This window comes from Mastigoproctus giganteus, chromosome 11 (assembly GCF_048544385.1).
Source record: "Mastigoproctus giganteus isolate SK-2022 chromosome 11, ASM4854438v1, whole genome shotgun sequence".
NCBI classification, from domain to species: Eukaryota; Metazoa; Arthropoda; class Arachnida; order Uropygi; family Thelyphonidae; genus Mastigoproctus; species Mastigoproctus giganteus.
The window spans coordinates 23,872,379-23,898,913 of NC_143585.1; the positions used below are offsets into that span (position 1 = coordinate 23,872,379).

Sequence of the window (26,535 nt, forward strand, 5' to 3'; positions counted from 1 at the left end):
ATGGGGTTAGTTGCTGATGCCCCTAAAACCCAACAACAACCAAACAACCTTGAATTTATTCAACCCATCCACTTCCACAACAGATGGAAGCCTGTTCCAACAATCAACCACCCGCCTGTTGAAGGCAAACTTCCGTATCCCACTCTCTCTCTCTCTCTCTCTCTCTCTCTCTCTCTCTCTCTCTCTCTCTCTCTCTCTCTCTCTCTCTCTCTCTCTCTCCTGGAATCAGCTTTCCTCAACTTGAATTTATGCCCCCTCATATGTGTAGTCTCAGCAAGTGAAGAATGCTATTAACATTCAGCTTATGAATCCATTCAAGGCTTTAAACACCTCGATCAGATCTCCTTGCAGGTTCCTAGTCTGGAGACGGTGCAATTTGCAGAACTGAAGCTCTTCCAGGCAAGAGCACCCCCTCTTCTTCCCTCACCAATCTGGCTGTCCCTCTCCGTACCCACCAGCAGATCCATATCCCTCCCAAAATGGTTAACCTGAGTATAATCTCGTATATAAAGAAATAAGTAAGTTTTAATAAAAAGAACTTTATTAGTAAAACGAAAGTTCTTTTTATTAAAAGAACTTTCAAAAAGAACTGCCACCAAATATAAATATGTATTTGGTATGCTGTGTTTAGGAGTGCAGTGCTTAAAAGACTTAAAAGAGATATTTAAAAAATATATATTATGGCTAGATGTAGTATTGTCTAGTAGGTTGAACTGACATTCATTTTGTATGCGAGTTTTGGGCAGAAAATGCAGCAGCCCCATCTGTGTAACGAAACTTTGGAGAACGTCGAACATTCTTGCAAGCTAGCTCAACTTCCCACATCACCTGCCCATTCTCTCTAATAATTTTCTAGTTCTTCCTTGAATTTATAGAAACCACCCACTTCCACAACAACAGATAGAAGTTTGTCCCAACAGCCACCAGCTGGCTGAAGGCAAACTTCTCCACATCTGTTTTGCAACCATCTTTAACCATATTTCCTTAATTTGAATTTATGCCCTCTTAGATGTGTAGTCTGAGAAAGGAAAGGAAAGAATGCCATCAGCATCGAGCTTGCTCAATCCAGTCAAAGCCTTAAACACCTCAGTCAGATCACCCCACAGGTGCCCGTATCCAGACGTTGTAATTTGCAGAACTGAAACCTTTCTTGGTTAGACCACCTTTCTGTTCCCTTCACTAGTCTTGTTGTTCTTCTCTGCACTTGTTCTAGCAGATGGTAGAACGAGTAGAACCTTTCTTGGTAAGACCACCTTTCTGTTCCTTCAGTAGTCTTGTTGTTCTTCTCTGCACTCGTTCTAGCAGATGGTTACACCCATCCTAAAATGAGGCCTCCAGACCTACATGCACTACTCGATTTGTGGCCTTGTACAGTGGAGTAATCATCTCCTTATTCCTGTTAGCAAAGTTCCCGTGTATCATTAACAATGATACACATGGAGATACATAGTTGGTGAAATGTCATTTAGAGAGGTCTCATGATGAAAATTTAGGTGGCTAATTGCAGGTGAGTGGTACAGTATTTGTCTGATACCAGGAACTTGTGATTATGCTATGTGACAACGTATACAATAGGCTCTCGATTTAACGGAATAATTGGGGGGGAAGGGGTGTCTGCTATTGCCGAAAGTTCGTTAAATCGAATGTATTTTAAAAACATATATTAATAACGAACTTATTATGTACAGGATATATTAAAATGTTTTATAATAAGTATGAATAAAATATTATTATAATGAACATTGAGTAATTTATACTAAAACATCTGTTAAAAATATAAAAATAAATTTACGACAGGAACCAAACTTTATTTTAATTAAACACGTCAAAAACTATACAATGTAACTAATGGAGCGTTTCCACCACTTTTTTTTTCTTAAAGTTCATATAAAGTTGTTTATCAATGTGAACATTAGTTTTTTAATTTAAATCCATTTTAGAGGGGAAAAATACTTTAAAATTCTAAACTTCATTGAATAAAAAACAAAAAAAAAACGTTAAAAAATACATAATATTCAATATTAACTTAATTGAAAGAATCACAATTTTCAGAGTCAGAAACAACTGTCATATGGAGGGAGAGGTGTTAATTCCTTGCTGGTAGAGGGTTCTGGTGAAACAGGTCCAGTTGATGAAGTGGTCTCGAAGAAATCATCAAGCTTCAGTTGCCTTACACCTTGGTGCTGCTTCTTTATTACTTTAGATCGAAGTTCTCTAAAATGTTCATAATTAGGAAGCACATCAGGGTCTTATGATGATTCAATATAATGTATGATGTCATCCATATGTTGTCTTATAACAGACAATTTAGGATGAGGTACAACTGATTCTTCGTCTTTGTCATCATCATCGTCCTCGTGTTCTCCATGAAGAACATTTTCCGCAATCTTTTCCTCAGAAAAAAAATTGATAGCCTGGATCACCTTCATCATTTTCGAGCCACTGTTCCACATCATTCTCACATTCTCAGTCGTATTTTTGTTGCCGGCCCTCAGAAGAGTGTCTCGAGAATTAAACGCCTCAACTTCCTCAAAGTCCATTTCAGGTTCTACTTCTTACAACAACTTCTTCCAAGCATTGGCCAAGGTAGTAAGTAATCTTCATATCTTTCCACGCAGCTGCTAAGTTGAAGATAGCAGATCTGATGTTGTATGCATGTAAATTTTGCAGTATCTTGGTGCCTCTTGTATCTTCTTCTGCGTCTTCTGTTTATTCCAAAACAACCATCACCTCTTCCAAAAGCTTCTTCTTATCCATCCTTTTACAAGCAACGATTACACCCTGATCCAACGGCTGTATCAGTGAAGTAGTGTTAGGAGGCAGAAAAACATTTAATTTTCCCATCCCTGCTAACTAATCTCTCAGCATTAGAATGATCAGGTGCATTATCTAAGCAGTAAAACAGCCTTTATTTCAGTAGAAGAAATTTTCAGCACATCTATCTGATAGTGTCGCACATCAGACAGATGTGCGACAGAACTGTATTGCATACCATCCGTTTAATTATCTGTTAATGCCAATTGCAAAGGGTTCTAAGTTTTTGGTTAGTGAGTAGTTTTATCAAAAGGAATGCGAGAGATCAATATTTTCATGAAAAGTTCGTGGAAGTAGGGGAAAAATGAAGAGTGCACTTGAATTTCTTCCCTTTATCAGAGGATTCTTTTTCCTCGTAAAATTTGCTGAAAAGCAACTTATTTTGATGTTCATTTTCACTTCTTTGTTAACCACACAAAGGCACAAAATTTAATCTAAGGCGTTTATGAGACGCCACTCCACCCACCCCCATTCATTTCAAAAAGTTAGTTTTCGATTTAAGATGAAAGACGTTCGAACAATGACCTATGGGAGAAAGAAATCAATACGCTTCAGCAGAGCCGTTTGCTACTGACCCGTTGACCTGGCTAAATGAAAAAATCCTGCTGATAATGGCTGCTGTCAGTGTACTAAATAAAAAAAAAAAGAAGAAAAAAAAATTCGCCTGCAAAGAAAGAGGGCATCACAACGAGAGTAATGAAATAGGTGATTGGTTTTGATGGCATTTAGATAAGTTTATCTTGGCTAATGCGTTACTACCGTTGTAAAATTACTATCATAATGAATACTTAAACGAAAGATTAGAACGGTTGGTAAGCCACAAATGAAAAAAAAAAAAAAAAAGAGTTATGAAATTGTTCAACACTGAAGATAGTTTAATCTCAAAAGTTGTAAATAGTTTACTACCAGTGTTCCCCTTACCATGCTACAATCAAACTTCGTGGCACCCTCTTCATGACAAAATTTATATTAGAAACGAATAAATACATATTTTTTTTTTCGTGATAAAACGTAATTATAAAATAAATGATAATGTTATTTTGTAATTAATTTTATATATAATGAAGCCTCAAAAAATTTTGTCGTTGGTATCCATTTGGTGGTATTTATGAAAAGATAGAAATTTGATGTATATGTGGAAGTTCTCGTGAAATTATTTCCTGAAAAGCAAAGGCGAAAACGATTACTTTATTAAATAATAATAATAATATAAAGTAATCTTTATATTATTATTAAATATATTTTATTTATTCAATCAATCTTGTATCTGATTGTCAACTTTGCTTTCGCTAGTTGGCACAGTGCCATCAAAAGCTTCGTTTGGTTTCTTCTATTCTATTTGGTTTTATTATTATTATTATTAAATTTATTGAAAACGAATTCTCTTGATAAATAAAATTGTATTGTATTGTATTGTAAATAATAATAATAATAATAATAATAATAATCTTTGTACTATTATTAAATATATTTTATTTATTCAATAAATCTTGTATCTGATGTCAACTTTCCTTTTGCTAGTTGGCATGGTGCCATCAACTGCTTCTTTTGGTTTCTTTTATTCTATTTGTTTTCATTATTATTATTATTAAATAATAATAATATAGAGTAATCTTTATATTATTATTAAATATATTTTATTTATTCAGTCAATCTTGTATCTGATGTCAACTTTCCTTTTGCTAGTTGGCACAGTGCCATCAACTGCTTCGTTTGTTTTCTTCTATTCTATTTGGTTTCATTGTGTCAGAATGTTCCATTTTATTTTTGTCCAGACGTTGAATTCCTTTGTAGGAGTAGAACGTCTCCAAACATTCTCAATGCTTGCAAATTTGCGTCAATACATCACTTTTATCACACTTCATGACCAAAGGTACGGAGTATAGTAGGGTTTCAAAAAATAAAAATAAAAATAAAAATACACTTTCTTAAAGAGTTTACCCCATAATTATGTAGTTACAAAGTGTCTTGAGGTGTAGCCTCTATAGTTTGATTGGAAATCAAAAAGTACGGGACGTTCAAGATTGATCGGCGACCAGCGCGTAAGTAGGGCAGAGTGGGAGGGGTTGCTGACCTCGGTGCATTCTGGAAGACAGCACAGAGCTCCAGCCAGCTGATTAATGATTCAATTAGGTGGAAAAAATTGTAAAAAATGTTTTTTCCCCTCTCCTTCTTAATGTATTTAGATGGGCATGGAAAATCTAGGAAACTGGAGAGTTGGGCAGCACTCATAAAAAACACTTAGACGCCTTTTCCACTATCTGTTTTTATCAATCTATTGTTATTATATATACTATGTATTAATATTATATTAACGTTAAATAAATATTATATTAATATTATTTGATATGATATGTGAGCAGCGTTATACATAATCGAAATCGTTTTTGAATATATGTTTATTCATGATATTGGCCTCGAGTTTTGCGCAATACAGCAATAAATCATATATCATTTGAAAAATGCTTTTTCAACCAGAAATCAAATTCAGTATTGACCAGAATTTAAAGGGTTAATTTTTAAAATATGAGATAAAATAATTGATGCATTTCTGCAAGGGACTAACTGACATTGTAAGTCAGAACAATGAATCCATTTGAAGCGGTACCGTAATGATACAAGGGTTTTTTTTTTTTCCACTTTGTTTTTGTTACTTCAGTGATCAAATCCCGACGAAGGCGTTTTTTTTTTTCCTTGATTATTTTGACAGAAAACTTAAACGATATAAATGAGAGATACACTCATAAGCTAAAACATTATGATCGCCTCCTTAATAGTGTGTTGGGCCACCTTTCACCATGATAACTGCGTGTACTCGACTTCATGATACCGTGGAAGGTGTCTTCAGGTATCCTGGACCAGCTGAACAAAATGACGTCCAGACTTTGGCAACAGAGCGTGGTACTGACGTGACTGGCAATGCTGCGTTCCACCCCATCCCAAATGTTCAATGGGATTGATGTTTAGGGTTGGTTGGGTTTTAATGGCGCATCAGCAACTAGGGCTATAATGCGCCAAAACAAGATGTCTGGGGAATTTAGCAGCACGGGAGCATACGAAATGCTTGGACTTGATCCTCAAATTCCTGCGCAGTGCGGGTCTTGTCACCTAGAACGTTGTCTTGTTGAAAAAGTCTAGTGCCATTTGGATACAAGATCACCACAATGCCGAGGTAGGAGCTGGCTGCTCGCCGTTGAAAATATGCACCGTCCATTGGCATGATAGAGCTGAAACCGTGATTCATCAGATCAGGCGAATCTGTTCCAGTAGTCCAATGTTCAGGTACGGTGCTCCTGTGTCCACTACAGGGCTAAGTGTCCATGACGGCCAGTCAACATGGGCACACGAACAGGTGGCCTACTCTGTAGGCTTATCCACAAGAGCATTCAATTTGGCAGTGATTACTTTGAATAAAAATAAAACCATTTTTGAAATCCTTCACTTTGTGTTGTTGGTTTTTTTTACCCCCACCAGTTTGGGGACTTTATTGCCACTCCTCGTATGCTGCGCTGGTCGGCGATGTCACGCCTAGGTGCTCCTGGATGCGTCCACTTGTGGAGATAGGGGTGGTCATAATGTTTTGGCTCATGAGTGTATAAAAAAAAACATATCACTTGAAGAGAATTTACAAATTAACCAACCCGAATGTTAAACTGGAACCTTATTTACAAGGCAGGCTCAGATACTATAAAGGTAAAGTGCAGCCATTATCAACCCACTGCCTCCTCAACAATTCATGCTGAGGGAATTGGACCATAATCTGCCACGCTGGTCCAGTGCGGGTTGGCAGATCGACCGTATTCAGCAGTCAGGGGCTTGAACCCCGGTCTACTCAAAGAGTGTGTGCTATTACACTCCCGCTCCTGACCACTCGGCTACGGAGGCCGTCAGATACTATAGAAACACTAAAGAACATCAACAGCATGTGGCTATTAGCAACCTTGTTTCAGCATAACTATTTATTGGTCACCCGGAAAGTTATTTCATCTACCCATGTTTATTGTGTCTGTAAATTGCGTGTGTTCTCTGGTCGATTTGCCTGCTTTTCTGGACGAAAAGGGCGCCTCCGTAGCCAGGTGGGAAGGAGCAGCAGTGCGTAGCACACGCTTCTTGATTAGACGGGGGTTCGAGCCCGTCACCACCAAATACGGAGGATGCGGAAAGGTCAGGGAATGATCACTGCGTATCCCGGAGCAATATGGTCTTAGTTGCTAATGCTCCTAAAAACCAAATAACAAACAGCTGGACGAAAAACTCCAGATTCCAGGATAAAATCCTTGCTATCTACGCTTTAGACTGACTAACTCAGCTGTAGAGAAAGAGCCCATAAAAGCTCCTAGCGTTATCGACGGGATTCGAACCTGGGCCTTTTCCACCTGGAGGACGGTGACGATACCACTATGCTACACGCGCAGACAACCTGTTTCAGCATAGGGCAACATGCTGTTTGATGATGGAATCACATTGTTCCAAAACCGCTGCGTCCAGTTTTGATGGATAATGGATAACGGATTCGCCTAATGGATGATGTTATCCAATTTAAAACGATATTAGTTACTTTAAGTTGACTACATGGACACATCTAGTCGTTTATAAAGAGCTTATACTTGCATGTTATCATAAGTGGTAACAGCCCCCAATGGTCGACTAAAAAAACATCACGCAGAGGAGCGTTGTTTCAAGAAGATGTTTAAATATTTTGATGTAGATTTTACTTGATGGGGGGGCTGAATCTGGCTTGTCTGTGATATTTGTGATGCAAGTGGCTAGCAGAATGCTCTGTAGGTTAGTTATAAATGTCAACAGTAAGGTTCCAGTTTAAATTTCATTGATTTGTTTATTTAATAGTATTTGTCTTCTCAGTGACAAAATAATCAAGAAATAATTAAAGGTAAGAAAAAAATATCCGGTTAAGATTTGATCAGCTATACCATAATTTATAAAGATAAGCTGGAGACCCATTCATGCGTTGCACTACCAATTCAGTTATAGGGGCTGTTCTTAAATATTCCAATTTACAATTTCTGTTAGTTCTTTGGGCAGTACTTAATTTGATATTTTAACAATTAATTCATTAAATTCTTGCTAATATCATAATCTCGATTTCTGATTGATACTTGTCGAATTATGTATGATTTGTCTTTGTAGATGCAAACTCTAGCCAATATTGTGAACAAATATATTCAAGATGAGTTTCAATAATGTATAATAGACTACCTTGAATCCAGAAATTTGCGACTTAAGTGGTTGTATTGGATCGAAATTTTAGCCAGTTAACGGTGAACCCTAACTTCTCCCCCGAAATAAAATCTTTTCTCTAATATTCTCATAGTAGTGTTAACTCTACTTTACCTCAATTCCTTATGAACAACCACACAATATAATTCTCTCAACACAGGTGTAGTATAATTTCAAAAAAGTAGTTAAAAAAACAAAAAACAATGCATCATATTATTTTCGTTGGTGATTACATGATGCATTCTTTAAGATTATTACAATTAATATCACTCATATACCACGTGAAATTAATAATATAGTTTATTAAGCTAATCGCATAAATCACTTTACAATTTAAGGTGACGTTCGAGGCATCTTACCGATACCCATCATCAGACCATGCTGTTGGGGGACAGAGAAATATAAAAGGTTATAAATTTGAATATTACAATAATTACCAAATGAAGAGCACGACGAAGACTGCAAGCTACTTCCTTGGCCACAGAATTCCGCAGATCTTAATCCAATTGAAAATCTATGGGCCAACTCGATCGACACATCAGATGGATGGATCCTTCACCAAGGAACCCACAGGAACTCTGGGATGCACTGCAGTCTGCATGGATACCTGTAGCAACCTTCCATGGACTTATCGAGACCCTCCCATGGCAGCTAGCTGCGGTGCATGCTACGAAAGGCGCATATTCTGGATACTAGGTAGGTGGTCATAATAATGTGACTGGACCCTGTACATAAAGATCACATTCTTACCTGCTGTCAGACAACAGGTAAGAATACTCCCAGAAACCTGAAGTGCATACAGGCAAGGGGGTGCTGCCAGCAGTTAAGTTATAGGTGAGAGATTAAGACCATTAGCCAATGGAATGTTGTCAAGTTTTCTACCCCGGATCCAGTGGTCCTTGTATAGTAATTACCTTTGCTCTCCTACTCCGAACATCGAGGCGTTGTCTTCGTGAAGGGTGGAATAATGATCAACGGCCGCACCCCTCTTCATATTTTTGATAGGTGTACTGTAACTGCGCAGAGGATATAGTGTTTAGTGTAAATTGTAATGTGGCTCTGGAGTTCCCCCCAATTCCGCATCAGGAAATGTGATGAATGCAAAACTCTGTAAAGGCCAGATTTATGTAGGTTGTGAGTGTTCGTGTAGTATTAGTGTGGGGTTGTGTTGTTCATCCAACCTCTTAGCCTAGGGGCCCATGTTTTGACACAAAGACCTCTAGTTTACCGTTCAACGCCACAAGGAGGCAACAGCGGTATGAAAGCACTGGTGGGGCGAACCTTGTGGCAGTCAAAGCTACAGACAGGGAGAGCCCAGTCTGCGCATAGGATATCGAGAACAGATCCTCGAACCCTACATGCGACTTTTTAGGGGTTCGGTTGGCCCAGATTTTCTTTTCTTGCACGACAACACTACTGGACATAGAGCTCAAGTAGCGGAGGAATATCCTGAAAGTGAAGATATCCAACGACTGCCGTGGCCAGCACGATCAGCACACATTAACTCCAGGGGCTCACATTTGGTGAGTATGTACTTGGCACACACACAGGATCCTGAGCTGAATATTATCATTCCTCTCTTTCTTGGTGATTCCCTTCTGCTTTTGATTTTCTCTCTCTCTCTCTCACTCTCAGGGCAACTCGGGAATTTTTATTTTGGCTTGTGCAGCATAAGCCTCAGGCTTCCTTGCACCACATAGCTAACAACAAGACAACAACAACAACAAAAACTCATAGTACTCTCATAGACACGACCAGGTAGCCAGGATAATAGATCAGAAGCTAGCAAGGAAATACCAGTTGGTCGAAGAAAGTGTACCATACTACAAGTACGAACCCCAGGCAATACTAGAGACCCCAACCCACAAGCTGTACTGGGACCGCGCCATAATAACGGATAGGACAATCCTGCACAACAGACCGGACATAACCCTTGTGGACAAGAAGGAAAAGACTACCTATCTGATTGACATAGCGATACCCAACACTGGCAATTTGCAGAAAACCCATGGAAAAATCAGGAACCTAAGACAGGAGATCGAAGAGATGTGGCATATGCAACAAGTAACGACCATCCCAATCATCGTCTCAACCACAGGTATGGTGACAAAGACCCCACATAACAGCCTAGCAGGAATAGGTCTCCCAGGGAACACCTACAAGGAACTCCAGAAAGTCGCAATCCTGAACACATGTAGGACAGTCAGAGAGTTCCTCGACCAACAGTAACACCAGACATAACAACAACCACTCTGTGTACTTTGTAGCATACTCGTCACGAGGTCGAACCCCAATCAGGGAGAAATAATATAAGAGCAATAATAATAATGTTCTGCTCCAGTGTATGCTGCAAGAATGGAATTAGTTGCCGCAGAATTTTATAGACATCTTTAAAGCGAGAATGGTTCACCACTATCACGTCTGTTTAGCTGTTGGAGGCCTCATACGCAGTAATGAGTCATGTGACCATCTTGTATCGTTCTGTAGTGTGACCTTTTTGGTAATTCTTAGGCAACCCTTACAAATGCCCTTTATACCTGTCCGAAGTTTCTCGCCGTCTGCTCATTTCATCGTTGTTCTATGGTACACCACCCTACCAAATTTTGTCCTGCTTCATTGCAAGCTGAACGAGTTACACTACGTTTTCTAAATGTTCTGTTAATTTTGTCGAGCAATGTGTTTAAAGTTACCCCCTTTTTTTTTAAATGCGAGTTTGGCCACCCTGCAGCTCTATTTTTACATCCTCTAGTGATGTATGATGATTGAAACAGTGGCCTATGATAACTCCAGTCCCAGTCCTCTGATTAGAATGCAACAAAACGCTTTTCAGTACAACCTGTAGTTATTATTTGTCGAGGTATTAATTTTTAAAAGTACGAAAAGGCTATCTTGAAAGGGCTAAAGACAGACAACGCATCTGGAGAGGTCTTCCAAAGAGCATCCATATGAAGATAGACTTTGAATATGTTGGTTACAGAACTTGCTAACAAGACACCATAGACGGGGGACGGGACCTGAATGAGGTCCATAATGTTCTGAGAGGGAACTGTTCGATATGCTGTTTGCTGGACGGAAAAACTCGAGTTTCCAGGAGAAAAACCATGCTGTCTTCGCCTGAGACAAACTAACTCAGCCACGGTGCGAAAAAAGTCCATTAACATTTCTTGTGTCATTGCTGGGGGAGGACAGCGATTCTGCCAACTGTGCTACCCACGAGAGCGTAAAACGAATGAAAGTGAAATTCGATGGTTATAAATGATACTAGAAGTAGCTACCACAAAAATCCTGAAAGATTTAAACTGGATTGCAAGAAGTCTTCTTTTAGACAGCGAACTGTTAATTACTGGAATGAGTTGTCTGTGACCGTGTTCGAGGGCGAGAACGTTGGGAATTTCAAATATCACCCAGGTAGATACATGAGGTGGGAAAATAGGTAGTGTATTTTATATAATTAAAATATTTTTTTTGCTGGTGAAGCATAAACGCTTTTTTGTGCCCTATGGCTAATACAGTAAGCACTCGATATGATCACGCATTTTAAACTTCCCATCTTACTTATTCTGTACGCTTGGTAGCTCAGTGTTCAGAATCACTGTCGGTCTCCCCACCTGCTGGAAAATACCCGGTTCGAATCCTGTATTGATATTGAACTTTAATGTTTTTTTTTTTTGGCACTCACTCCGTGGCTTATTTAATCGGGCACAGGCGTTGATAGCAAGGTTTTCTCTCGAAACGCCCGGAAACTAGCATATCGACCAGAGATCATAGGCAATTTATGGGTATATGAGTTCTTGGCTGGCCCCAATACGACAATTTTTTTTTTTTTTAATCTTTATTCTCCCTTCGCGGGTAGGATAGCGTTTATAATCACCATCCTTCCACCACATGTGGAGAAAGCTTGAGTTTGAATCCCTTACATAATGCAAGAAACTTTTTCCTTCGAAACTCCGGTGTTTCGTCCAGCAGGATTTCTTTACTGATATAAACTCTAAAAGAAAGTGGATGAATCAGGTTGGTCCACTTGATATCGATGGTTCGACTGTTGATGATCCTGCTCAGATAGCAAACAAATTAAATGAGTATTTTGCATCTACATTCACACATGAGGAGTTATTAAGGTTTGAAAATGCTAGAAGTTTATTAAATTGTAATGGGGTGCTTAATGATTTTGTAATAACTGAGAGCAGAGTGGAAGAGGAATCGTTGAAGTTAAACGTAAGAAAGGTCCCTGTGGTGGATGGGATCTATCCAGTTATATTAAAAGAGACAGCAAAGGAACTAAGCAAACCCTTAGCCATAATTATGAGAGCATCCTTGGACTCGGGGGAGGTCCCCACGGACTGGAGATGTGCAAATTTATCCCCAATTCACAAGGGAGGGCCCACTGTTGTTTTATATATTTATCAATGATATTGATGAAAGTAAATCAGGCTTAGTGTCGAAGTTTGCAGATGATACAAAGGTTGGCAGGGTTGTTAATGACAGTAATGGCACTGTGCTACTGCAACAGAATCAAGAAATTTTGGACAGATGGGCTGAGAAGTGGCAACTGAAGTTTAACCTTGACAAATGCAAGTAACCCCAGAGAAGTAACCCCAGAGAAACGTACCAACTGTGTGGTACTACACTTAAGGTGGTAGAAAATGAAAAAAGATCCTGGGGTAATTGTACAGTCAGATATGAAGTTTTCTGAGCAATGCAGACAGGCTGCAAGAGCAGGTCACGGGGTTTTGTCAAAGATATACAGGAAGTTTGCTAGCAGGGAAAAGGAGATGATTATCCCTTTGTATAAGGCAATGATCAGGCCACGCCTTGTGTACTGCGTACAGGTCTGGAGGCCTCATTTTAGGAAGAATGCAGATTTACTTCAGCATGTACAGAGAAGGGCAACAAGATTGGTGAGGGGAATGATGGGATCCTCTTACCAAGAGAGGCGTAAGTTTTTCAAATTGCAGCGGCTGGAAACTAGGCCCCTGCGAGGTGATCTGATTAAGGTGTATAAAGCCTTGAATGGGTTGAGCACGCTGAATTCTGATGGGATACTTCCACTTGCTCAGATTACGAACCTAAGGGGGAATAAATTCAAATTGAGGAAAAACAGTTGTAGAATAGATGAGCGGAAATTCGCCTTTAGCCAGCGGGTGGTTAATTGCCGGAACAAACTTCCATCTGTCGTTTTGGAAGTTGATAGCTTAAATAAATTCAAGGAGGAACTGGACAAACTTTTAGAGGGAATGGTTGAATGAATTTTTTTTTTTTTTGGCTGATGCTAGATAAGCTCATAATACTCTTGCTTTCTTGCGTCATATTCCACTATTACTATTACCCCAGGTGAAAATGGCCTGAAGTTGAGTCAATGATAATAGAAAGTTTTATGTACCCCCCCCCCCACACACAATGTAGTTCAGTTAATCGGTCTCAGACGATTAACTGAACTACATTGTGGGGGTACTTTTATAAAATGGCTATCATTATTATGTTCGGACATAGGAAAACATAGGAAATTTCAAGGTCATTAAATTTTTAAGGAACTATAATCAGTCACTGGGAATTCTTAGTAGAATAGTTGTGCTACCTGATAGCTTTGATGTAGAAGTTTTCAGGATACCAAATTGTATTTAAAATACTCACGTGTTGCTGAGTTATACATTATTGGTATTTTCAAGGTCACAGTAATTCTACCGAGTCAGCGATTTGAATGTTTCCAGGAGATAAAAGAACTACAGCAGTGCCACCTGCTTTTGTTCAGTCATGACTAGAAATTCGGCATAAATTGCGTAAAATTATTAAATTGTGACATCACGAGGAAGCTTCATCACTTAATAAGAGCTACTCCATTTATATGGCTGCGGCAGGTTTAGTAGATCGGCAGCTTAAATCCCAAGCCCTCATAAATGGTGAGGGTTGACGTCAGGAAGGGCATCCGGTCGTAAAAACTATTCCAAAACCAATAAATGTGTTTCGGTTAAGAAGTTAATCCAACTAGAGGAGAAGAAGAGGATGTAAAGTGTGAATTGATAACATTGAATGCCGACCCCATATAACGTGGGAAAAGGCGAAGACAAAGAAGAAGATTGTGAAGGTACTTTTTCTACAGACGGGGTGAGGGGGGGGTTGCATGTCTTTTCTGTCCCGAATTTTTCTTATATCAAATAGCAAATGTAGATTTGTTATAAGGTTCGCAAAATTCAGATGCACTGTACTGATTCTTCATAGCATTACAGTACAGTGCATCTGAACTGTACTGATTCTTCATAGCATTACAGTACAGTGCATCTGAACTGTACTGATTCTTCATAGCATTAGTTGCTTTAGTACTAAATACACACCTAATCCTAATTTGGCCGCTGCCTCAAAACTGCAACACCCTCTATCAGGGGGTTCTTACCCAGGAAGGTTCTCCTCTTTAGGGTAGGTAAAAGGCTGTCCCAAAATTTAATTTTCTGACCGCGTAATTCAAATTTTGTTCAAATTTTGAAACTAAAATGGGGGAGGGTGGCATGGCAAAATTGGAAGGCAGGTGGCTACACAGAAAAGTGAAGAACCCCCTCCCTAAATCGACTTTTTCGACGTAATCGCCAAACATTATGTTGCCAATATAGACAAAAAACGTTCAGGAAGACCACAGGAATTTATAGAATGAGAATAGAGGGCGCTGAGAAGAGTGGTACCTAGATCTGTCAGTCCTTATTGAATATTTCAACCAGCAATCCCAGAGGGAGCTAAGGAGTCTATGGCCCCATGACAAAAATAATGTGACTGTTTTTAATGTTTCATGATGATTAAAGCTCAATAATATTTTCAAAACTGCAACACTGAGCACTGCTTCAATTCCCCCTTCAGAAAATTCTGGGTTATCATCTCCCTTCATTGCAGCAGTAGTGTGCGGAGGCCCCCTTTTCTGTTTAACATGACTGCACCATGTCATGTGCAACCCTATAGTGACTTGGTTTGACCATATTAGCGTGTAAAAGTTTAATTGTCCTGCTCTGAGCTCTATCTGAACCTCGTTGTACCCCTTTAGGGTTTCGGACGAATCGGGACATTGGCTTCAAGCCAGGAGAAGATTTCCTCAATTAGTAGCTGAAATGACTCCTGTGTTGAATATGGACAGCTCTCGTGTGTAGCAGTTGGTAGAATCGCCGTCCTCTCCACACCGGGTGGAAAAGAGCTGAGTTCGAGTCCCTTTGATGATGAAAGGACTTTTTATAGGTCTTTTTCAAAACATGTGCTGAGTGAGTCGGTCCCTGGTGAGTGCAGCACAGTGTTTCCTCCCGGAAACTCGTTGGGTTTTTCGTCCAGAAAACAGAAGATCGACAATATGTTCTTAGTCACTGATGCTTCTAAAACCCTACAACACCAAGTGGACATCTCTGTGTTCTGGAATTTTTGTTTTTGGTTGACTTTGCACCTTAGCAGCTAAGGATATTACGATAGTATATTGTGCATGTAAACTGCATGTGCGTCTGATTGGGTTGTATATTTTGCGTGATGAAAAGTTCGAGTTTCTCGGAGAGTTGTGCTTCAGTCACTTTCTTGGAGCCCTTGTTAAAGCACAGTTGGCATAATCACCGTCCTCACCGACTGGAAATGATCTGAGTTCGAATCCATTCAATGACGCCAGGAATTTTAATGGACCTTTATCACAGTGTGGCTGAGTTAGTCGGTCTCAGGCTAGGGTAGCATGTTTTTTTTTTTTTCCTGGACACTCTAGTTTTCGTCCAACGAACAGCAAATCGACCACAGGACACACACGCAGTTACGGTCAGAATCCTAATTTATGTGCTATTGGTCCAGATTTAATTCCACTAATACTTTGGAAGAAGAAGATAATCTCTTAACAAATGTGACTGAAGTAGTTAATTATCAAACTAGAGCTTAGCTCCAGCATCTTAAGCAATTACTGCCTGTTCACAAAAAGGAAAACAGATCATTGGTAAAAACTACATACCAATTTCACTACAAAGTACCTTAGGAGCATTTTTGGATGGTAATAAATTATTTTTAAATTTCATTCAAATCCTCTTTAAATTCACAGCAGTATGGCTTTACAATTGGGAAAACCCGCAAACACCAATCTCTCTCTCTCTTTGTTATAGAAATATTCTCCGTCGAGAGATATGAGGAGGATAATAATTATATCTACATGCTACCCACGAGGGCATCTCATCTGCTATGAAACAAAGTGAAAATTTAAATACTTCCTATGTAGAATAAAAGTTGTCTTTAATTACTAATTTAATTTAATTACTAAAATGTTCTATAAAACACACACACACACGCGCGCAAATTTCGCACTGTTGAAAATTGGTATAATAAGTGTTGAAATAACAGTGTTGAAAATTGGTATAAATTGATATAATAAGGACTGCAGTTCAGTCACTGAAGAAATGGCAAAGAAGGTACTATCACATGGCCTTCGTGCGTAGCACAGTTGGTATAATCACTGCCTTCTCCACACCGGGTGGAAAAGACTCGAATTCAAATCCCGTCAATGACGGAAGGAATTTTTGTGGACCTTTCTCACAACTTGCGTGTGGTCTGTTCGATTTGTCTTTGCTGGACGGAAAACCCGTTTCCGGGAGAAAAAACCATGCTGCCCTCGACTGAGACCGACTAACTCAGCCACGGTTTGAAAAAGATTCATAAAAATTACTTCAGTCATCGACGGGACTAGAATTCAGATCTTTTTCCCCCATCGTGGGGACGACGTGGAATCTACCAATTGTGTTACCCACGAGGGTGTAGCCACAATAGAAGGCACTTCCAATAAATGTAGAAATCATGGCTAGAAGAATTGCTGAAGTCGTTTTTAATTTATGCTGTAGAAAGGGATCCAAGGTGGAGGAATATTTGATGTTTTTTAGCTGTACAAAATGCTAATCGGTTCGTGAACATACAATTTCACAGACAAAATACACAAGCATGGATACGATCTGTAAGCTGCCGTTAAACTAATAGAATTTTATTATATAGTATACACCAGGTGCGGTTTCTATTATTTTGTCCTGTTAGTGTATATTTTATACAAATTAATCTAATTTATATTTGCAGCTTCTGTCGCTAGGTGGCGCTTTTGTAAGTGAAAAATGTGATCGTTCCTCTAAGCCTAATGTCCCCTTGCACGTTGTTTTGAGATATTGATCGCTTGTATTAGTATTTGAAAATGCCGATTTCCAAGCGTAATAAGCAAGGTATTTATGATATATTTAAATATTTGTTATTCTTGAACTTGTTTGTGAAATACATTTAGGTATTTTTTATATCTGTTTTTCTGATATTTATTTTTAATTTTCTTGCAGTATCTTTAACAAATGTACGTAAAAAGCGATTGGAACTGAAGCAACATCTTATCGAAGAGGTAAGTCTGTCGTTCATTTTTGATCATGAAACTCTCAATTATATCAACTGAGGTACAACGTATCCTTTAAAAATAAGAAACTTCTTAGGATATCAATTTGGCTTTATATCGCCATGTTATAATATAGGGTACAGCTGATAGTTCTCCAGGTGTGTTTGTGGAGCCACGAGTAGTAACATACGGAGTGATCTCTCTGTAATTAATTAATTACAGTGGACATTTTTGAGAGCAGATAAACAACTTCGGACATAGGAAAGCAGGCCCTCAGAGAGTTTCTATAAATTATGTACCTTGTATCACTTCCCTGATTGACACAATGAAGCAAGGTGCTGGGGATTTCAAGTACTGCTGGGAGGCATAAAATAATGAAACACATGGGCTGTATTACAGTAACTAAGAGTATGAACAGGTGCATGTACACCAATGCTAGAAGCATAGTAAATAAATTTTATGAATTTGATGTGCTAGTAAAGACATCAAATGTAGACGTTGGTATATCAGAGATGTGGTGTCACTCAGATATAAGGAATGGAGAGTACAATGCATACAGAAAGGAAAGACAGGATAAGAGGGGAGGGGTTATTATTATTATTAGCTATATGATGCAAGGAAGCCTGTGGCTTATGCTGCACCAGCAAATAAAAAATTCCCGTGTTACCCTGAGAAAGAGAGAGAGAGAAGTAGAAGGAAATTACCAAGAAAGAGAAGAATGATGATATCCAACTCAGGACCCTGGGTGTGCCCATACTCACACAGATATGAGCCCCTGGGTAGTTAAGAAGCACATAAAATATAAGGTAGTGTATCCAGTTGACACGAGCTTGGTTTCCCCAGAGTTCAGTTTTGTGTCCATTGTTGTTTACTGTATTTATTAATGATATTGACGAAGGCATATCAGGCTTATTGTCCAAGTTTGCAGGTGATACAAAGGTTGGCATGATGGTATACTACTGCAACAAGATCTAGAAAAGTTGGGCTGAAAAATGGCAATTTAAGTTTAACATTGACAAATGCAAAGTACTGCATATGATTAGCAGTAACCCAAGAGTAATGTATGAACTGTGTGGTATTATACTTATGGTAGTGGAAAATGGAAAAGACCTTGGGATAATTGTGCAGTTTAATATGAAGTTCTCTGAGCAATGCAGACAGGCTGTCAGGACAGCTCATGGGTTTTGTCAATAATATACAGGAATTTTGCTAGTTATCCCATTGTATAAGGCATTTGTCAGGCTACATCTTGAGTGCCATATACAAGTTGGAGGATTTATTTTAGGAAGGATGAAGAGCTGCTGGAACGAGTGCAGAGAAGAGCAACGAGATTGATGATGAGAAATGAAGGGGTGCTCTTACCCCTTCATTTCTTACCAAGAAAGGCTTCAGTTCTGCAAATTGCAGCATCTTTCAAACTAGACACTTGTGAGGTGATTTGATTGATTTGTTTAATTCTTTGAATGGATTGAGTGATCATCAATGCTGATGGGATTCTTTCTCTTGCTCAGACCACATTCATGATGGACACAAATTCAAATTGAGGATGGATGGTTGCAGAAGAGATGTGTGGAAGTTTGCCTTTAGGAAGCAGGTTAAACTAGATAAGAACTAGATAACCTATTATGATTAGATGTAGTGGGAGATATTTTTTTTTTGTGTTTCTGCTGTATAAGCTTGCTTTCTTACATCATTTGCTACTACCAGTGCTATATATTAAAAAGAAAACTAAAAAAAAAAGTTTGACCAGAAAATGAAAATATTTATGAAATATCAAGCTAAATGTTTTCGTTATGTTTTGAAAAACCCTTTAGTATACAGTAAGCATTATATATGATTGTTCTGATTTATTTCCTCAACTCGGTTAGCATTAATATTGGGATATGATTCAAGAAAGCAAACTTATGCACGCCGCTTCCGTAGCCAGGTGGGCAGGAGCAGCAGTGCATAGCACACGCTTCTTGATTAGACCAGGGTTCAAGCCCGTGACCACCAAATACGTAGGATGCGGAAAGGTCAGGGAATGACCACCGCATATCCCCGGAGCAATGCTCCTAATGCTCCTAAAAACCAAATAACAAACAAACAAACTTATACAGCATCAGAGAAAAGAATTTTTATTGTTTTGAAATTTCAGGACTTATATTTTTTAAATGCATATGCAATTGATTTCAGCATTTTATATATATATATATATATATATATATATATATAAATGAGGTCTCTGTGGCTGAGTAGTTAGAAGTGGAAGTGCAATAACACATGCTATTTGAGTAGACCATATTTCAAGCCCCACTGGTCCAGTGCTGGCAAATTATGGTCCAGTCCTCAACATGGAACCCCAGGGGTTCACATCTGGTGAGTATGGGCTTGGCAAACCTGGGGTGCTGAGCTGGATATCATCATTCTTTTCTTTCTTGTTTGCTTTCTTGGTGATTTCCTTCTACATCTCTCTCTCTCTCAGGGTAACGTGGGAATTTTTTTTTTTTTTTTGCTGGTGCAGCATAAGCCTCAGGCTTCCTTGCACTATATGGCTAATAATAATAATAATGACTTGTGGAGGAGGCCTCCATCTTACAGTGGATTGATATTGGTTGTAAATTTCTTTATATATATTATTATTATTATGTTATATGAGAGGTTTCTGTATAAGTGTTTTCTGTATTTTCACGAAACTAGTCACCTATTTTGCGACTGGCTGCAAAGATAGAGCTGTTAAGTATATATATACAGGTGGCGGACAAAAAAAACTGTTCACCTTAAAAAAACTAACATTTGAAGTGAAACGTATAAGGTATTGTTTTATTACAGTAATTTTGTTTGTCAAGCAAAGGTAGTGTGTTAGGTAACGCTTCTATTGCATCAGACAGTAATTTCAAGGTATTGTTGCATCAGCCATTTCTATAAATATGCCGTTGGAAGGGTATACACGCTCATCAGTATCCTGTTTTGTGGAGGTGGAAGTGTGGCTCCATATGTTTAGTTGACACCAAGAAAAAAAAGTGCAGCTGTTGCTCAGTCCCAGGAAGGGCTTTCTACGTGTGCTCTTGCTGATAAAATAGACTGCCACCAGTCAACAGTTTCCCAGGTGCTGAAATTAAACATGAAACCGGTGATATTAGTGAAGAGAAGACCTGGATCAGGCTGAAAGAGAGTGACTATGCCTTCCCACGGTCGATATTTGAAATGACTGCGCCTTCGTAATCGCCATAACTATTCAAAGATCGCTTTCAGAACGTGGTCTGCATGCCTATCGACCCAAGAAGAGGCCTTTGTTGACTCAACAAATGAGAAATAAGCTACTTGCTTAAGCTAAAACGCATTTTTCATGGACAAAAGAGCAATGGGGCACCGTCAATCGAAATTCAACCTGCATGGTTTGGATGGGAAGCGATATGTCAGAAGACGAAAATTGGAACATACCATCCTGACTTCATAACACCAACTGTAAAGTTCCCTGCCAGTCAGATGGTCTGTGGATGCATAACAAGCAAAGGGGTGGGGCGAATTAAGTTTATTACTGGAATGGTGAATGCAGAAACCTACACTGCTATCTTGGAGGAGTGTCTGAAACATGTTATTGGGGATCACCACACGGATGTCCAAAACTGTATTTTTCAACAGGACTCAGCACCTTGCCACACAGCAAAATTGGTAAGTTTCATGCTATTTAGATTTAATGATGAGTTTGTCTTCTTGTCTCACAAAGCTTAAAACATACTTACACCAATGTTTTCCCTCGTTTTTCTCCCTTAAGATGCAGTCATACCTCAGAAATGCTGGCATTACAGTGTTGGACTGGCCCAGCAACACGGTCCAGATTTCAACTGTATTGAAAATTTCTGGTATATAATGTTGTCTAAAATTGCTCAGAAGAAGCCAACAAGTAAGATTCAGCTGCAGGAGAGCATTGTAAGGGTGTGGTACCATGAAATTGGGCAACTGTATACCCAGAAGTTGGGCACCTCCGTAGCCAGGTGGGCAGGAGCAGCAGTGTGTAGCACATGCTTCTTGATTAGACAGGGGTTCGAGCCTGTGAGCCACCAAATTGCTGTATGATTCCTTTCGCCCCAAAGGTGGTACTTGTGCATATGTCCGTTCTGATATTCCCTGTCAGAGACTTGGCAATTTGGAATCTCCTCTCTTTGATCTTCTCTGGCTTAAAATCTCTCTACCTCATTGTGTAAAATTCATCTGTTGTCTCTACCGTTCTCCCAACTCCACTAATCACTTGGAGCTCTTTGACTTCCTCTCTTTGCAACTTTACTTTCTCCAGTCCAACTTTCCTAACAGTGAGGTAATTTTCCTTGGTGATTTTAACGTTCACAACTCCAGCTGGCTTCCGTTTTCTAGTCACACCGACCCAGCAGGTCGAGATGCTGAGGCTTTTGCAATTACTAATGACCTAGCACAGATTGTTCATTTACCTACAAGAATACCGGACAATCCTAATCATACAGCCAATACGCTTGATTTTTTTCTCACAAACAACCCTTCTAAGTACAAGGTTGAAGTGAGAGGTCCTTTAGGCACTTCAGATCACAACTTGGTGATTGCCTCTTCTCCAATGGAACCTTTATCTCATGGCTATTCCCAACCTCGTATTGTTTGGCATTACAAGAATGCAAAATGGGATGACCTGTGAGACTTCTTTTCTTCTTTTCCTTGGTCTGATTACTGTTTCAAAACTTCTGATGTCAACGTTTGCTCAGATCGTGTCAGTGAAATTATTCTTGCAGGAATGGAATCCTTTATCCCACACTCCACTTTAAAATCTCGTCCTATATCTAAACCTTGGTTTTCCAATAAATGTGCTAAGGCTGTCCAAGAGAAGAACGTTGCATATCGTAATTGGCTTGTTTCTAATTCTTCAGTTTCATTTTCTGCCTACACCAAAGCTCGCAACAATTGTAAAGCAGTTATTAATCAGTCCAAACTAGAGTTGAACAGGCTAAGAGTAGAAAACTTGCTTCTTGCCCTAATGGTAGCCGAGCATTCTGGTCTCTTGCCAAAGCTATTGGCCGCAACTTTTGCCCATCTCTGCTCCCACCTCTGTCCAAACCAGATGGTTCTGTTGTCACTTCAGCCAAGGATAAAGCTGACCTGTTAGCATCCCATTTTTCTTTGAGCTCATGTATTAATGATCTTGGTAAAACACCTCCCACCATTCCTAACACACTCCATTCAATGCCTCCTGTGTTCTTCCGTCAAAAGGATATCAGAAGGATTTTGATGAATCTTGATGCTAAGAAAGCTCCAGGTCCTGATGGTATTTCTCCACTTGTTCTCAAAACCTGTGCTCCTGAACTTACTCCTATTCTTTGCCGCCTTTTTTCACTTTCTTATTCCAAAGGTGTTTTTCCTTCTGCTTGGAAATTTGCTCATATCCAGCCAGTTCCTAAAAAGGGTGACAAATCCCTCCCATCCAATTATCGTCCCATTGCAATTACTTCTACTCTTTCTAAAGTAATGGAGAAATCAATTAACCGCCAACTCTTAAACTACCTAGAAACCTTCCGTCTGATCAACGATCGCCAGTATGGATTCCGTCAGTGTCGATCCACTGGTGATATTCTGGCTTATGTTACCCATTTATGGACTAATTCAATGGAAAGGTTCGGTGAAACACAAGTAGTTGCTCTTGACATCTCAAAGGCTTTTGATCGTGTTTGGCATAAAGGTCTTCTAAACAAGCTTCCATCTTATGGTTTGCCAACTGTTTTTAGTAATTGGTTATCCAGTTTTCTCTCTGATCGCTCACTGAGGGTGATGGTAGATGGCTCTCTGTCTTCTAACTTCTCCACTAATGCCGGTGTCCCCCAAGGTTCAGTTCTTTCCCCCACTCTTTTCCTCTTGTATATCAATGACCTTCTTCCATTGACTGGAAATCCTATCCATAGTTTTGCCGATGATAGCACATTGCATTCAACTTTCCATTTTGAGAAACCTTGTCCAGCTCAATCAGCTTCAAGTTCTCGAAAATCTGCTACCAATTCCTTAAATGCCGATCTTCAGGTAATTCTCCAGTGGGGCAAAGACAACTTAGTTGATTTCAACCCTTCTAAAACTCAATCTTGTCTTATATCTCGCAAAAAGGATTCTTCTGCTCCTATGCTTATCTTTAGTGACACTCCGATTTCTAGGCAAAATGATATATCTCTTTTGGGGATTACCCTGACTTCTAATCTCTCTTGGCACAAGCACATTACAAATATTGCTTCCTCTGCATCTAAAAAACTTGGTTTTCTCTTTCGCTCTCGGCGTTACTTTTCTCCCAAACAACTGCTCACTCTGTATAAATCGCAAATCTGCCCTGCCATGGAATATTGTTCCCACATCTGGGGTGGTGCCCCCAAAACCTCTCTCAGGCTTCTTGATTCCATTCAGAAGAGGGCAGTTAGGTTAATTAATGATTCATCTCTAACAGAGTCTCTCCACTCGCTGTCTCATAGACGCACTGTTTCTGCTGCATGCCTCTTCTACAGATACTTCCATGGGCACTGTTCTTCAGAATTGGCTTCTATAATTCCCGCTCTCTCTTTCAAAACAGTCCGAACACGTGCCGCCACCAGCCAACATCCATTTACTGTCCAACTTCAAACCCACAGAACCAACTTTTCATCTTCCTCATTTATTCATTCAACTGCCGTTTTCTGGAACAACCTTCCTTCATATGTATTTCCTGAAAATTACAATCTATAGAAGTTCAAGTCCAATATCAACAAATATCTTCTTTCGTCTTCCCAACCTCCAACCCAAGCACGGTACCAAGTACTATAGGTTATAATACCTCTCGTGTTTGGGGTTCTCATAAAAAAAAAAAAATAAAAAAAAAATAAGGAGAATGCGGAAAGGTCAGGGAATGACCACCGTATATCCCATGAGCAATATGGTCTTAGTTGCTAATGCTCCTAAAAACCAAATAACAACAACAACTCAGAAGCTGATTAACTCTATGCCAGATCGTTGCAAGGCTGTAATTGCAGCTTGAGGAGGAACAACAAAATGTTGAGGACTTATTTTGCTGATTTATAGTACATAATATTATTACGTTAACTTGTCATTTCAGTTTGTACACATAAATGTGATAAAATGTATGTTTTTTGTCATGATTGCTATTTTCATGATTTCTCATATTTCCATTAATTACACATTTTACCCTTTGGGAAGATATTTATGGCAATTAGATATATCAGGTGGAGTCTTTATTGGATTTCATTCACAGAGGTATACAGGGTGTCTCAAAAATACATGGTATAACTTCAGAAATGAGTTCCACATATGTAGACAATAAAAATATTTTATATCAACATAGTTCCGGAAATGGTTGGTTCCCGAGTTATTAACCGGGATGTCTTATCTCCCGCAGGTGATTTCCTTCATCACAAGGTACTGACAGGATCTAATGGTTTTCCATTCCGACCATGTATTCAAATCAGGAGCAAGTGGATATGCACTTTATGTATGGTTTGGCAGACAGCAAGGCTCTGGAGGCTCATCGTTTGTACCACAAAAGGTTCCCAGAACGAAGATGTCCAGACAGGAAAACGTTTGAAGGTATCCATCACCGCCTTTGTGAACATTGGACCTTTACACTTCGTGCTGCCAACAGAGGATGACCAAGATATACGACTCCTGAAGTGGAAGGGGTAGACCAACTGCCTGGCCTCCACGCTCAAATGATTTAACTCACTAGATTTATTCTCGTAGGGCCATTTAAAGTCATTGGTGTATTCGACTCCGGTAGGTGATGTGGAAACTCTCTGCAATCGAATTGTGGCAGGTTGTGAGACAATATGAAACATGCTAGGAATTTGGCATCATCTTCACGAGTAAATGAGACGTCGATGTGAGGCCTGTATTTAGGCAGAAGGTGGACATTTTGAACAATTACTATAAGGTGATGTGAACAGTTAAGTGTCATAGACAGACCTTCAAAACTTGGAAACCAAGCATTTCCGGAACTATGTTGATATAAAATATTTTTATTGTCTACACATGAGGAACTCATTCCTGAAGTTATGCCGTGTATTTTTGAGACACCCTGTATATGGGTGTGGGATGCTAGCACCCCTTCTTGAGGTGTGAGATATCGACGTCCACGCGCAACCTCCTAGACTTTACTCATGACCTTTATTTCCATCTCCTCTGGGGGAGATGGCCTTCCAAGTTCCCCCTTCCATATCTATCCCCTTTTCAAATCCCTAAGGTGGATACTTCCACTTACATCCTTTTACTCCTACTTCCTCCCCTATCCCCACTCTATCCCCCCTTCCTTTTCATACATATGGGGCTCCCTTTCCCTATATCTTTACTCCCCATGGGTGGACTTCCAAATCCCACTTTTGCTTGGTGACTAGCCACCATCACTTTTTTAACTCCCCCCCTCTGGGGTGGGGTGGGGTGGGCTGGGCTTCCTACTCCATAGGTTTCCCTACTGTCACCCTTTCAACCTGGCAGCCAACTTCACCTCTGTCCCACTGTTCTCTCCCTCATTTATCCTCTACTTGCACTATTTTCCTGTCACCACCAAATACGGAGGATGCGGAAAGGTCAGGGAATGACCACCGCATATTCCCGGAGCAATATGGCCTTAGTTGCTAATGCTCCTAAAAACCAAATAACAACAACAACAGCACTATTTTCCCTATCTTCCTTTCTTTATTTTAATTTTTCTGGGCTGGGAAGCTCAGGCAACCCCATGGTCACCTTACCAGAGTCTTTCTTCCTACTGATCTGACCCCCCCATGGCGAAGGACATTAACTAGGGGTTGGTGGTTTTCACAGGCTCCTAGACTAAGAGGCCAGATGAACAACATACCAACACACCCTACACTAACTCACGCGCAATCTGGCCTTTACAGAGTACCGTGTACATCTTAAAGTATCAGTCACGGAGTTGGGGACCTTCCCCCCCACAGGTGCAGCTAGTCAAACTACACTATACACTGTTCTTTCTGTATATATTGTACTCCCCATATTCAAATTCTGCATCCCGTATATTTGAGTGATACCACACCTGTGAAATTCCAAGTGTCTGCATTTGATGTCTTGACCAGCACATCATATCGTCAATACATGGGCCCTAACGTGGCCCATGTATTTACTTGTTTCATGATGACTCCCAGCAG

At 39.6% G+C, this 26,535-nt stretch overlaps 1 protein-coding gene across 1 annotated transcript in view; it reads left to right on the top strand.

The window, feature by feature from the left end:
- The first annotated feature begins 17,120 nt into the window (after positions 1-17,120).
- The window catches only part of RpLP0-like (ribosomal protein LP0-like), a 54,644-nt gene continuing 45,229 nt past the window's right edge, over positions 17,121-26,535 (top strand). Inside the window, exons 1-2 of the mRNA XM_090385289.1 lie at positions 17,121-17,246; positions 17,355-17,413. Of these exons, the coding sequence (XP_090241415.1) occupies positions 17,219-17,246; positions 17,355-17,413 (87 nt within the window). The 5' untranslated portion in view covers positions 17,121-17,218. The remainder of the gene's footprint in view (positions 17,247-17,354; positions 17,414-26,535) is intronic.